The 13,774-nt window shown below is 43.2% G+C and overlaps 1 protein-coding gene across 4 annotated transcripts in view; it reads right to left on the bottom strand.

The window, feature by feature from the left end:
- The window catches only part of LOC137357047 (AP2-associated protein kinase 1-like), a 100,639-nt gene that overhangs the window by 59,174 nt on the left and 27,691 nt on the right, over window positions 1-13,774 (bottom strand). For all 4 annotated transcript variants that reach the window (XM_068023007.1, XM_068023009.1, XM_068023011.1 and 1 more), the window contains exons 5-9: window positions 13,001-13,122; window positions 5,222-5,303; window positions 3,324-3,456; window positions 1,943-2,046; window positions 1,133-1,212 (exon numbers count right to left, since the gene is read on the bottom strand). In XM_068023007.1, the coding sequence (XP_067879108.1) occupies window positions 1,133-1,212; window positions 1,943-2,046; window positions 3,324-3,456; window positions 5,222-5,303; window positions 13,001-13,122 (521 nt within the window). The remainder of the gene's footprint in view (window positions 1-1,132; window positions 1,213-1,942; window positions 2,047-3,323; window positions 3,457-5,221; window positions 5,304-13,000; window positions 13,123-13,774) is intronic.

Genomic DNA, 13,774 nt, shown 5'->3' with positions numbered 1-13,774 from the left:
AGTGAGTCAATGGGCTCACCCGCCCTCCCATTGTCTCAACCAGGAGGAAACAGGGCATTAAAAAGGTGCCCAAGGTGGAAGAAGGCTCCAAGTTGGTTAAATGCTGCTTTGCACTCAGCTGATATTAGCCTGAGTGGCAGTATAGGGAACTTGAACTGGGTTCAGCACCTGGGAAGGGGGAGCCTCCTGCTGTTAATAGCTGTCCAACGACCCTCAAAAATCACCACTGGCCGTTGATCTCAGTTCCATGTGGGATCTTAATGTTCAGATTAAGTGGAACTTGAGAGTTTGGAAACAGTCCATTTTGGTCCAACTTGTCCATGCCATTGTTTATTCTGTACAAAAGCATCCTCCCATCTTACCCAATCATCAAATTCGACTCCTTTCTCCCTCATCTGTTTCTCTAGCATTCCCTGAAATCCACCTATGCTAGTCCCTCAATTGCTCCATGTCCATGTGCGAGCAAGTTCCACATTCTCACCACTTTCTGAAAAAAGAAATTTTTCTACCACTCCATATTGTATTTATGAGTCACTATGTTCTACCTGAATGACTTGCACATTCCAATGTGCAACAGTCACTGCATTGCAAACTAACTGATTGTATCTGAACCACTTGGAGGTGTATTTGGTCACTGTATAAATTGCTTCTCCCTGCTGGGAGACATCTAGGTAGACAGTATGTGAAGATACAAACATAGGAATTAGGAGGAGTAGGCCACTTGGCCCTTCGAGCCTGCGCTGCCATTCAATAAGTTCATGGCTGAACTGATTACTCCACATATCCACCTACCTCCGATAACCTTTCACCCCCTTGCTTATCAAGAATCCGATTAAGTAGCCTACCAGAGCTTATTGTCTCAGTTGGCACTTGGAGCTCAGCCGCCTCAGTGTGTGCTGAGTCAGTCCCTCAGCAGACAAGTGAATCCAATTGTGGTCAGGGGGAAAACACGGCTAACGCAATCGTACCCCAATGTCACATTTCTAATCCATGCATTCAAAAATCCCCCATCCCTAAAAATGGCACGTGAAATAGCAAAAGCAAGGGTTCTTGTCACTGCCCTTTCAAAACCACTGCAAGAGTTACAGGCTTCCGCTTAATTATATAAAACATGATGTACTCAATAGCTAACCTCGCCTTGGGCTGTGTCTTCTTTGCAGCAGCTTCGCTGGCTTTTACTGGCTCAACAAGCTTGACTGGAATGGGTGAGTTCTGTGAAACAAAGCTATCGTTACATCAAAAGGAAAATCAAGGAACCAGGACATTATTTCATCAGAGCTCAATTATCGCAGACTAACAATTCTTTACAGTTCCCTCTCACAAAAGTTACAGCACAGAGTCAGTGACTTGGGGTCCATACAGCCTCAGATCCATTTAGCCATAGAAAATGGTCTCAAAATAGAGACCAACAGTAAGTGCACGAGTGTGCAATAGATGAATTTGATTTTGCGGACCCATTAAATAACCACAAGTATTTTCGGCACTTCATGTGCGTCAGCACAGCACTTCAATTCTTATTTAATTGAACAGTCCACTGGATTTGTAACGCATTCAGATAATGCGGAGGCTGCTTTCCAGTGACACAACTGTATACATAGTGCTCCACTCACTGCTCGAACTTAACTTATTCTGGAAGAAGTGTTACAGACAACCGTCAATCAGTAATTTGCTTTCAAATGCTCTCTTCACACATCAAACGGACATACGAGATCAGGAACTCATCATGTGAAGACTCACGTACGCAAGCTGTGGTCTCACAATTCCATGATACAGTACACAAGAGCTCAAAATTGTTGCGCCAACAGAACACCGTTTGTTATTAGTGTGCGTGTGTGTGTGTGTGTGGGGGGGGGGCGGTCTCGGTATGTCATCAGATTAGTTTAATGTGACATTTTCCATGTGATTTCATGTGATCGAGACTTGGAATTCTTTCGGGACTTACACAAACATTCTGGACAGGGCACTCCTTCCGGATTTGTTTGAACGCAAAGTGAGACACCTGGTAAATGTCAGGTCTCTTGTCTGGATCTGGCTCGAGCATAAATCCTGAAAAGTAAAATCACCATCAGTAGACTATTTCACAACAGATTCAGTATTCAGCACCATGAGAAAAGCATCTGCATCTTGCATGTTCACAGATTGCTATCCTTTTCAATTTTATGGCACGTTTCTGCACATGTCTACATCTCCAACCATCGGGAATTCCTCTGAGACAGGGTAAAGGGTCCATTCTCACACACAGTCCAATATAAAATCAATGACAGCTGCCCAGAATGCCCAAGCACAGACATTGTTTCGCTTGGTTCTCCCACTGTAGTTTCTCTCCCACTCAGCTTGACTTTCTTCCATGCCTCAAACAATACCATGAGGATAAACATTGGGCAATCATAGCGAACATCCCTACTTCTGACCTAATGATGAAGGAAGGTCATTGATGAAGTAGCTGAAGATGGTTGGGCCTAGGACACTACCCTGAGGAACTCCTGCAGTAATGTCCGGGAGCCGAGATGATCGAACTCCAACAACCACAACCATCTCCCTTTGTGCTAGGTATGACTCCAAGCAGTGGAGAAGTTTCCCCTGATTCCCATTGACTCCAGTTTTGTTAGGGCTCCTTGATGCCATACTCGATCAAATGCTGCCTTGATCTCAAGGGCAGTCACTCTATCCTCACCTCTGGTGTTCAACTCTTTTGCCCATTTTTGGACCAAGGCTGTAATGAGGTCAGGAGCCGAGTGGCCCTGGCAGAACCCAAACTGAGCATCACTGAGCAGGTTATTGCTGAGCAAGTGCCGCAAGTTGCCCACTCGGGGAACTCTTGCACCGTATAACATTCCATTGCCTTCTTTAGTTGGACAGCAACTCAGTTAGGAACGAGAACAGCACTGAAACCATTCTCACAACATCCCCAGCAGCTGAGCAGAGTGTGAATAGAGGCACAACCCCGATGGAATGGCAAACCTGGAAAAGGCAGTCGATGAAGGGAAGGTAGGGTCACATGGCCGAATCACAAGTAACACTGCTTTACAAATTTTTGATCCACGTTATTGCAAATTCAATGTCTTCAGCTCTGGCAATTCTTTCTAGATGTCAACACATGTATCCCCTCTACTTTTACAATATATCTGCCAAACGAACAGTGTGCTAGTTTCTTATGATGGTGTATTCTGAAGCTGGATTTGACCATTTCTCCAATCAAAGACAGCATGTAGGAAACCTATCCTAATCTATTCTTAATCATAGTGTTTGTGTGTTCCTAAATCCCTCAAAAAGGAACTTGGCAGAAACTAAAGAAACAGACGGAAACATTTAACAGTGTGTACTTATTAGGCAGTGCATCTCGCTGGAGTACTTGGAGTTGTCTGGAATTGTGAAGCTCCCATCACAGATTGCAACCTGGCTTTCTCCAAATGGTAGTGTAAAAAAGCAGAGTTTGTACAGTAAACATCCAAGAGCCTGAAAGAGAAAGAATCATGACCAGACTCAATGCAAGACAAAAAAGCCAGCTGTTTTTCCAAAGTTAACTCAGCCCATTACCAGTTGTCTTCTGGGGTAATTGTGTTAACAGTAAAGGCTTGTACCGAAAATTTTGCAATCAAAAGTTTGCTTGTTCATTTTTTTTTTTAAAAGGTACTTCTTTTATTTTGGTCACGATAAGAGATGGAAAGCAATTGTTTCAAGTAGCAACAGCCTCTAATAAAGAGTGGTCCACTGAATGATGGCCTGGTTCAGATAGGGTAAGTCGTGCACATGCTAACCAAGGTCTGCTGGATCTCAAGCCAGCCCTTGTTCAGACAGGGTTGGGGGTGCAGTGACTAGCATTTTTAATATAGGAAGCTCTATCCCTTTAACTCAGCCCATCTAAAACATATCACTCTTTGTTAGACCAGAAAGTCCCACAGCATCAACCAATTCAGTGTTGGTGTATCCTCCTGCAAATACTCTCCAACGACGACAGCAGTATGGAAACCATACATAACCAGACAATCTCATCAATGCCAACCTACACTTGGTAAAAATGATTACTAATAAAAGGTTACTCCAGGGGAATGAAGTATTGAAATGTTATATGCACATCAGAGTGAAGCACTTTCATCCTCACATGGAAGTAACATCTCTTGTAACTCAGGTAGAATGTCATCCACTTTGATATTTGGCAATTGGCATGAGGCAGCTTCAAGTGAGGAGGTTTGCACTGGCTCAGCTTCACTGTATAACTGGAAGTGGAGGGACATGAATTTCTGACAGCTTCAAGGTAATCTGTGCAGGGAGTTTATTTCAATAATGCTAGAAGGCAAGCTAATTGTTCTAATTAACAATGACATTTAATTGGCAGGAAAACTGTGAGTGGATCCTTCGATGACCATGTCAAAGTGTCAGATAGCTACATCTTAAATAATAATTATAACTGAAATATTAACATTCTGGAATGAAGAGACTGCCCAATTATGGTGTTTTTAAAAAAAATTCCCTTCCCATCGAAAACCTTCACTCTCCCTTTATGCAGACTCAATAAATCTTTGCAACTAGCCAATCTCAGGAATGCTTTTCACGCTTATGCATTTACCAAAACATGATTACTAGCAAAATAGGAGTCCAGGAGAACGCAGTGTTGCAACCTGTTGCTCTTCATCATTCATGCTTTAGAACAACTGAGACAATTGTCGGGGAATTGCACTATTAAGAGATTCAATTGCACATCGATCCTTGTGACCATCTTTCACACAGGACTACAAGGTGATTCCAGTTTCCTTCAACAATCATTTCTCTCTCAATTCTATACTGTGGAAGGTGCTAGCTTTCAGACAAGATGTCTTCCCTCTCAAACAGATGTCAAGAATCCTGTGACAGTACTCCAAGAAGAGCAGGGCAGTTGTCCTGGCCAATATTTATGAGTCAGTCAACATCACCAATATTGATGGTATCACTGTCTGCGGGCAGCACAAATGGTCTGCCACCTTTCCTGCAACACTGACTGGACTTGAAAAGTACTTCACTGGTTGCTCTGTACAATGGGATGACCTGGGATTGTGAAAAGCACTATATAAATGCAAGCTTGCTTGTTTGTATTGCTGGTAATATCATGTAGTCTGTTAACATGCTATACTTGCTTATCCAGTTATTCCCTTTACATCAACAGAATCTGGATGAGTAAGTCTATCCTTTCCAGTAACTGTTCTCATTCATAACATGGGAGACAAACTGGCTTCCCTTTACTCACCCATATATCAGCTTTTGTGGTGATAGCTTTACCACAGTAAAGGTTTACCATTTCAGGAGCTCGGTAGGACAGGGTTGTGTACCTGAAAAATATAAAAGTGGCATTGATGTTTGCAATATTTGCTTTATGTGGGTGTGACTGCAACTGCTGGTTTCAGTTCTCCAGGGCATAGTGTGATGCGCTTTTCTTTTTTGTTGCCACTTGGGTTCCTCAGTCTATCAACTTTATCTGAATAAATTTGACGATTGAATTCTAATCCTGTTTGAACACCGTGTGTCAGCTGATACTCTAGGGCAGTGCTGACAGACTGCTGCATGATTTGAAATGCTGTCCTTTATAGCAGCTGTTCAAATGAAGCGCTGACCGACCTGCGTTCAAGGAAACCCAGCGCACCAACAGACTAAGAGCAGGTGAGTTGTCCCAGTTGTCCAAACTAACACCCCTGCTTCAGCCAAAACCAAAATACACATTGACAGCATATTAATCCATCTTATGTTTTTGGGATTTCATGGCTGTGTTTGCCCATGTACCAACCATGACAGCACTACAAAATAATCCAGATTATGTAAAACCCTTTGAGTCATTTGAGACAGAAAGTGTTGCATGAATGCAAGCTTCTCTTTCCTGATGTGAGGATGCAAAGGTGGAGGGGAAAATTACAATCAAGTTACCACTTATGACCATTTGGATCACAAGAATCCAAGGTCAAATGAAATTCCTACGAGGGTTAAGAATAAGCCAAGGGATTAAAACTAACACTGCCATATCTCTTAATTTGAGGATAGGCCCCAGGATCACTATTGCCAATCAATTGTTCATACTTGGAACATGCAACAATTTTCTCCTGCAAGAGGTCAGGAAATAGTAAATAAGGTCACCACTTGGAGAATTAGCACCAGGGGTCACTTATATGCAAGTGAATGCTAAAAGAAGCTACGGTATATCACTGCGAATTGCATGCACACACTCAACCCGATGCCATGCTCCTGTCTACACTGTATGCTTGTGAGCTCCAGTAACTCCCACTCTGTACCTATGCACACAGGTGGTAGCATGTGGTAGTCAGGGCATATTACACTCAAGCAGAGATACGACATCTCCAATTTACATTTATATATCGGTTTTAACATAGTAAAACACAAAGCACTTCATAGGAGTGTTACCAAACAAAATTTCACACTGAGCCTAATGAGGAGATATTCGGGCAGACAATCAAAAGCTTGGAAAAAGGGGTGGGTTTTCATGTGCGTCTTCAAGGAAGAGAGAGGGGTTTAGGGAGGGAATTCCAGAGCTGGGGGCCGAGGCAACTGAAGGCATGGCTGCCAGCGGTGCAGTGATAAAAATCGAGGATGTTCAAGAGGCAAGAATTGGAGCAGTGCAGCAATCTTGGAGGCTTGCAGGGCTGAAAGAAGTTACAGAGATTGGGAGAGTCAGGCTATGGAAAAATGAGAACAAGAATTTAAAAAAAAAAGGTTTGTCAACCAGGAGCCAATGCAGGTCAGCGAGTACAGGGGTGATGGGCGAAGACGATGGTGTGCAAGCTAAGATAGGACAGCAGAGTTTGGATAAACTCAAGTTCATGTAGGATGGAAGATGGGAGATTCGCCCAGAATGCAGTGGAATAGTCAAATCCAGGATTTCAGCACCTTATGAGCTGAGGCAAGGATCGAGTTGGCGATTCCAAAGGTGGACGTAATCAGTCTTGATGCTGGAATGGAAATTTGGTCAGAAGCTCATTTCAGGGTCAACTACAATACCCAGGTTGCGAACAGTATGGTTCGAACTCCAACAGTTGCCGGAGAGGGTTGGAGTCGGTGGCTCGGGAATGGAGTTTTTGGTATGGTCTTTCTAATATTTAATTGGAGGAAATCTAGGCTCGTCATGTCCTGCAGATTGGGCAAGCACTGCAACAAATTCAAGACAGTGGAGTAGTCGAGAGAAGTGCTGATGATGTCCAGTTGGAGGTTGTCAGCGGACACGTGGAATCCAATGTTGCAATTTCGGATGATGTTGTTGAGGGGCAGCATGCAGACAAGAAATAAGAAAGACTGAATTGATTCAGATTTATACAAACAGATCAAACTTATTGATTGACAAGGCAGGGCCAGTGAACAAATGTTTTACATATAACATGCATGTTTCCTTAACTGCATGACGATATATACTGATATATCAAAACACTTTCGAACAGAAAGCCAGAGCCCGCAAAATGGTGTTGATGAAACTGATGTGTTGAGAGAATTTTTCTTGCTTTTGTCAGAGCTTTCAATGCATCAGACAAAAACATCTTTTCTTTGAAGAAGTGTTCCAGAATGCAGGTTGAGAATTACTGCTGATATCAAATCTGCTGCTTAACAAGTCTGGAGATATTTTTGTACTTCTACACCTATGAGATCAGCATAGGCGCAGGATTTGGGTTCTTCCGTTCTAAGAAGATGCGTTTGTGTTTCATCAGAGTTTTGTCAAAACAGCACCAAACCAACCTCTATGTGTTGAGCTCCTGCATGCTCCACCTTGCCTCCATTCCTTTCGCCGTGTTGAAACAGTTTTGGAAAATGGACATGCAAGGTCCGAGGAACCTACTTTGGACCAGCTCTGACATTTTCCTCCATGCTTTATGATAAATAACTCCTTAAATGCTTTTACAAATTAAGGGATTTTTTAAAAACAAATTCAAAGAGTCCTGATTAACCTTTCGAGAAGCATACAACAACGTGGAGCACAAGAACAATCCAAGATCCTGTTCCTTCTTTCAATTCACTCCTTGTGCTTGAAGCACCTAACATACCCAGCACAAGAAGCAGATGCAGTGGACAGTGGAGGACAGGGCTAGAAAAGAGGGTTTTAAAAAAAAGAGGCAGCCAGCTTGGGAAGTGGCACAGAACCAGTTTTGTGAGTCAGTGTACTTGTGACATGACATTATTTTGGGTCTCCACACCCATTCAACCAGCTCACTGCTGTCGGAGATGGCTGCTGATCTGATTGCAGCTGGGAACACATCCACGAACAGTGGGTCTGCTCCGTAGTCAGCTCCGTGCATGACTGTCTGTTTACTCAGAACAGCTGTTGACAGCAAGAAAACCTGGCATCAATGACACTTCTGCAAATGCACCTTTCTTAAGGCCACAATAAGCTGCTTTGATTCTTATGGCACTGTACATAGAACTGAAATTTCAAGAATGCCCCTTGGTTTAATAACCAAACTGATACCAATACTTTTCAAGACTGGTGAAATGACACCACACTTAACTCATAGCTGGCATTTTACAGATATGTTTATATGATGTACGTAATTGCAACACTTGACTCATGACTTCAGATTGCTCCCAACACTACCACTGACACACAAATACCCATCAGTCCATCACCCCACTGTTACTGGTTAACAACTTTCTGCAGAGTTTAATTGGAAGATGTCACACGCCAACCATGAGCACAAGCTTGAACTTCTCCTGCCACAGGTGTGAAAGAGCTAAATACTCATCCGTGTTGAATGACCGAGAAGCAAGCAAACTACTTCAGACGCAAATTGGGCTCTGAACTTAAATATTCCTTCAAGTGACGTCATGTGTTTAGATGCTCGTTGGTCAACTTAAGAGTTAAGAGACACTTCACAACAGAATGGAAGTGCTAAGCATCCTCAAGTTCCTTATTAAAATTAACAGAAATTAAATACAGAAGCAATACATTATTTGTATGGGGAAAGAACACTTGAGGAGAGTCTGAGCTAAAAGAGAATTCTCTCTCTTGTTTTTAATTCCTTTGTTGCAAAGGGATTGACATCCATGTCTGGGAAAGATGCCAGCTCTTGCTTTGGGTAATGAGCATGGATCACTGACATGTCTAGCAGTTATGTCTTCACAGTGGGTCTCTTGCACCCAGGAGGCTGACTTGATGCATCTCTATGTTTTTTGATTAGACAAATGGGAGTAACTCCGCTCAGGCTGGAGATGGTTAAAACTCTTTGTATCAGTCGGGTTCCTTGCTTACAATAACTGCATACATGAAATCCTGTTTTTGTAACACAGCAATGCTGCCAGTGTTTTGGGAATCAAATTCTGCATTTCAGTTTCTCACAAACTGCAAAAAACAAGTGGCCTTGCCTGTAATATTTGTTATTCCCTAGAAACAATGGCAATCGAGTATGAAATAGTATTAATGGCACAGAAACAGGCCTTTTGTACAGGAGGGTATAAAGAAGGCAAATGGCACATTGGCCTTTATTGCAAGGGGACTGGAGTACAGGAATAAAGAAGTCTTAGTGTAATTGTACAAGGCTTTGGTGAGACCGCACCTGGAATACTGCTTGCAGTTTTGGTCTCCACCTTGAGTAAAGGATATACTTGCACTGGAGGCAGATTTACTGGGATGAGGGGGTTGTCCTATGATGAGACTCGGAGAAAATTGGGCCGACACTCTCTGGAGTTTAGAAGAATGAGAGGTGATCTAATTGAGACATACAAGATTCTGAAAGGACTTGAAGCTGAGAGATTGTTCCCACTGGTCAGTGAATCTAGAACACGGGGACACAGTCTCAGGATAAGGGGCCAATCATTCAAGACTGAGATGAGCAGAAATTACATCACTCAAAGGCTTGTGAATCTTTGGAATTTTCTACCCCAGTGGGTTGTGGATGCTCCATCGGTGGATACATTTAAGGCTGGGATAGATAGATTTTTTGGTCTCGCAGGGAATCAAGGGTTATGGGGAGCAGGCAGGGAAGTGGAATTGAAGCCAAAGATCAGCCATGATGGTACTGAATAGCAGAGCGGGCTCCATGGGCCATATGGTCTACTCCTGCTCCTATTTCTTGTGTTCTTGTACATGGTCCAACAGGTCCACACGAACCTCCTCGCTCCCTTCTTTGTCTAACCCCATCAACACAAATGCTTCCTTTCTCCCTCATATGCTGACCTCGCTCTATGCTCTTTCCCTCAAGTACTGCCTGTGGTAGCGAGTTCTACATTCAGGGTGAAGAAGTTGCTCGTGAATTCCCTACTAGATTTATGATTGACTATCTAGTCCTACTCTCACCCACAATTGGCAACATTTTCTCGATTTCTCCCCGATCAGACATTTTACCATCTTAAAGACCTCAGCCAGGTCACCCCTTGGCCTTCTCGTCAAAAACAGAGCTCCAGCCTTTTCAATCTCTCCCAATAAGGAAAAAACTCTCAGTTTTGAAATCATTCTCGTAAAACTCTTTTTTGCACCTTCTGCATTGTCTCTAAATCCTTTTTACATTATGGAGACCAGAACAATTCACAATAATCCTAAGTGCTGTCTGTCGAGGGTTCTATGCAAGTTCACTATAAAATGTTCTACTTTTAAATTCTATCCCTCATGGAATCCCAGGACTTGAACTCATATTCAGAGCCTCAATACTGAGATTCAGCTTTTTTTTTTCCCCTTCTCAGAGAACAGCATAGCAGTGCACTTGCTTAATGATGTTTGCGATGAAAGCATTTCGGGTACAGTTTAACCAACTATACTCGGGTATAAAAAGAGAACATCACAGCAGACTGGAAAACTGGATTGCAACTTTGTGCTGATCACTAGATATGGTGGGTGGGTGGGTCGGTCTGTCTGTCTCACTTGTGGAAAGTGAAATCCAATCTTCTTGCTGGCGAGGAGAAATGGTTTAGGAGGAGAATTAGAAACGGTTGCTGCAACAAGGTCTTGCTCAAAGTATTTCTGCAACTCTCAGTTTTCTGTGGACATTGTTCTGCAGCATTCAGTCCTGAAACTGCATTCATAAACATTCATAGTCCAGCAGAGAAAATTTCACTGACAGTGACTCATATGAATGCTAACAGGGATCATGGTTGAGCCCAAGTTTATTCAAGTGTTTGAGCAGAATCTGGAATGGGCACATATGAAAATCCTTGACTGGTTATTTCCACACACTGAACAAGTGCACAAATCGTTGAAGGTGGCAGGGCATGTTGAGAAAGCAGTTCACAAGGAACTCGGAGTCCTGGGCTTGAGAACTCAAGGCAGAATACGAAAACAGTGAAACTATGGTGAATCTTCATAAAACACTGGTTCGGCCTCAACTGCACTGTTTCCAATTCTGGGCACCACACTTCAGGAAGTATGTGAAGGCATTAGAGAGGATGCAGCAAAGATTGACGACAATGGTTCCGGGGATCAGAGACTTCAGTTACGTGCATCGATTGGAGAAGTAGAGGTTGGTCCCCGTAGAGAAGAGAAGGTGTCAGGAAAGACAGTAGAAGCGTGGAAAGCTTTACGGGGATTTGGACAGAGTAGACAGGGAGAAACTGTTCCCATTGGCAGAAGGGTTGAGAAGCAGATGACACCAATTTAAGGTGAATGGCAAAACAACCAGATGTGACATGAGGAAAAGTATTTTTTTTTGCACAGTGAGTGGTTAGGATCTGGAATGCACTGCCTGAGAGTGTGGTGGAGGCAGCTTCAATCGAGGCATTCAAAAGGAAATTGGATGATTATCTGAAAACATTTGCAGGGAAAAGGCAGGGTAGTAGGACAAGCAGAGTTGCTCTCACAGGCATGGACACAATGGGCCGAACGGCCTCCTTCTGTGCTGTAACCGTTCGGAATCCATTCCCGGGAAGGGAGATCAGTGGAAAGTCACTGCAAACTCAGAATAATGAGTTAGGTGAATTTCAAGTCTGTTGGATGTATCGTGTTGATATTTCACGCTGATTCAATGTAAAACATGGATCATCATCAGGATTGTTGCTGTTTCGCTCCGAGTGAAGCCATTCCATCTCCTCAGCTGTACACATTTTGATGTGACCTTTCATATTTGGCAAGAGTTCAATAATTCATAGCTGAAAGGGTTTCCATCAGAAGTAATAGGACATCCTTTGAAGCGGGCACAGATCCTGAGGCAGTGAGTGCTTGCAAGACGCTGCAAGCCCAGAATACGCCGTGCTGCAAACTGGCCCTGTAACTACTGAAAGTCTTCCATTAACACTGGAGAAAGACTCGATGACAAATGCCTTTGGTTTATCATAAACAAAGCCTTGAGATCAGAAGCTGCCTCCATTGGCAGGAAGCTGAGTTCCAGAAGCTACTGGAGACACTCAAATCAGTCATTATTGGAAACAAAGAATGAAGAACATTTTGAGTGTGAATCAACACTACAACCCAGTAAGTACCATAACTTTCTCCTTCAGATGTGGAAGGGCCAATTTTTCAACAAAAAAAAATGTTTATTCTCAGCATGTAGCAAAGACATATTTCATGCCTGTCTCGAGTTGAGCAAAGATAACGGTCAGCCATTTTCTTGCTCCATGGTGGCTTACGAGAAGGAGTGATAAGCCCAACAGAATCACGTGTCGGCTGCACCGGGTAAGACTATCAAGTTAATGGGAACAAGAAGTGCTGGAAATACTCAACAGGTCAGGCAGCATCTGCAGAGAGAGAAAAATGGAGTTAATATTTCAACTCCACGACCTTGCGAAGGGCCATAAACCTGAAACGTAAACAAAGATGCTGCCAGACCTGATTATTTTCAGCATTTGCTGCTGTTTCTTCAGAATTAGTGTCTACAGTATTTTACTTTTGTAAGCGTGCCAAGTTCCCTTCCCTGAAACATGTTAATTAACCAGTTCTGCACGTCCAGAAATTGCCAGACTGATTGGCAAATTGAATTCAAACTTCCCATGATGGAATCCAAGTGCAATTTCTGGGTTACAAGTCCAGTACCATAACCAGAACTGCTGAAATGGACGAAGTTCCCTGATATTGTGATGCTGTATTAATGAGTAACATGAAACAAAAGACACTTACTTTTTAATTTCATCTTCAACTGTGTTGACTCCTTCGAGCTGAGGATTCTGGAATTTATTTGTCGCGCTTCCGAAGTCACACAAAACATAATGCCCTTTGTCATGAAGCAGTATGTTTTCAACCTGCAGAGGAACATTACCAATACTTAGTAAAGAAAACATCCAGCTGATGGACCTCATTCCACCACCCACACAGAGTGCAGATTTTTAAACACACAGCTCTCCATATATTTCATACGTCACAATGCTTCCACTGCCCCACCCCAATTCCATTTTCCTGTTTCCCAATGTCGCTCCCCACTCCCACTGCCTGAGTTTCGACCGTGGGTGACAGCGGGTCTATCGTGTTATGAAGGAAATCACAGCCATGCTCAAGCCGTCCTGTTGCAGTCACTCAACCGCCTTCGGTGAAAGGAAAAACCCTTGGCTGGTTTAATTTCCCTCCCCCTCCTTCAGAACCCAGGAGTACAGAGGCCAATTTCTGGCATTCTGATCATCAGCTCAAGCACCATCGATCAGTGATCAAGTTTGGAACCTTACTGGATTGTCCACACTCAGCCTTACAGGCGCCACTGCCTCATAGCTGCTCTGATTGAGTTGCTATCAAAATCTCTCACTGTTCCAAAAATAAACACACTCAAATAATTACCACACAGCACGGCTATAAAAACATGCTGCTGCGTCTTGTGGCAGGACACTGCTTTGTGCTCACAATATATTAAGGAGATGGGAAGAAGTAAGGCATTGCTTTGTGCTCATGATTTATCACACTGGG

Source organism: Heterodontus francisci, chromosome 47 (assembly GCF_036365525.1).
Source record: "Heterodontus francisci isolate sHetFra1 chromosome 47, sHetFra1.hap1, whole genome shotgun sequence".
In the NCBI taxonomy this organism is placed as follows: domain Eukaryota; kingdom Metazoa; phylum Chordata; class Chondrichthyes; order Heterodontiformes; family Heterodontidae; genus Heterodontus; species Heterodontus francisci.
The sequence above is the reverse complement of the archived record's forward strand: the minus strand, read 5'-3'. Positions and strand labels throughout refer to the sequence as shown.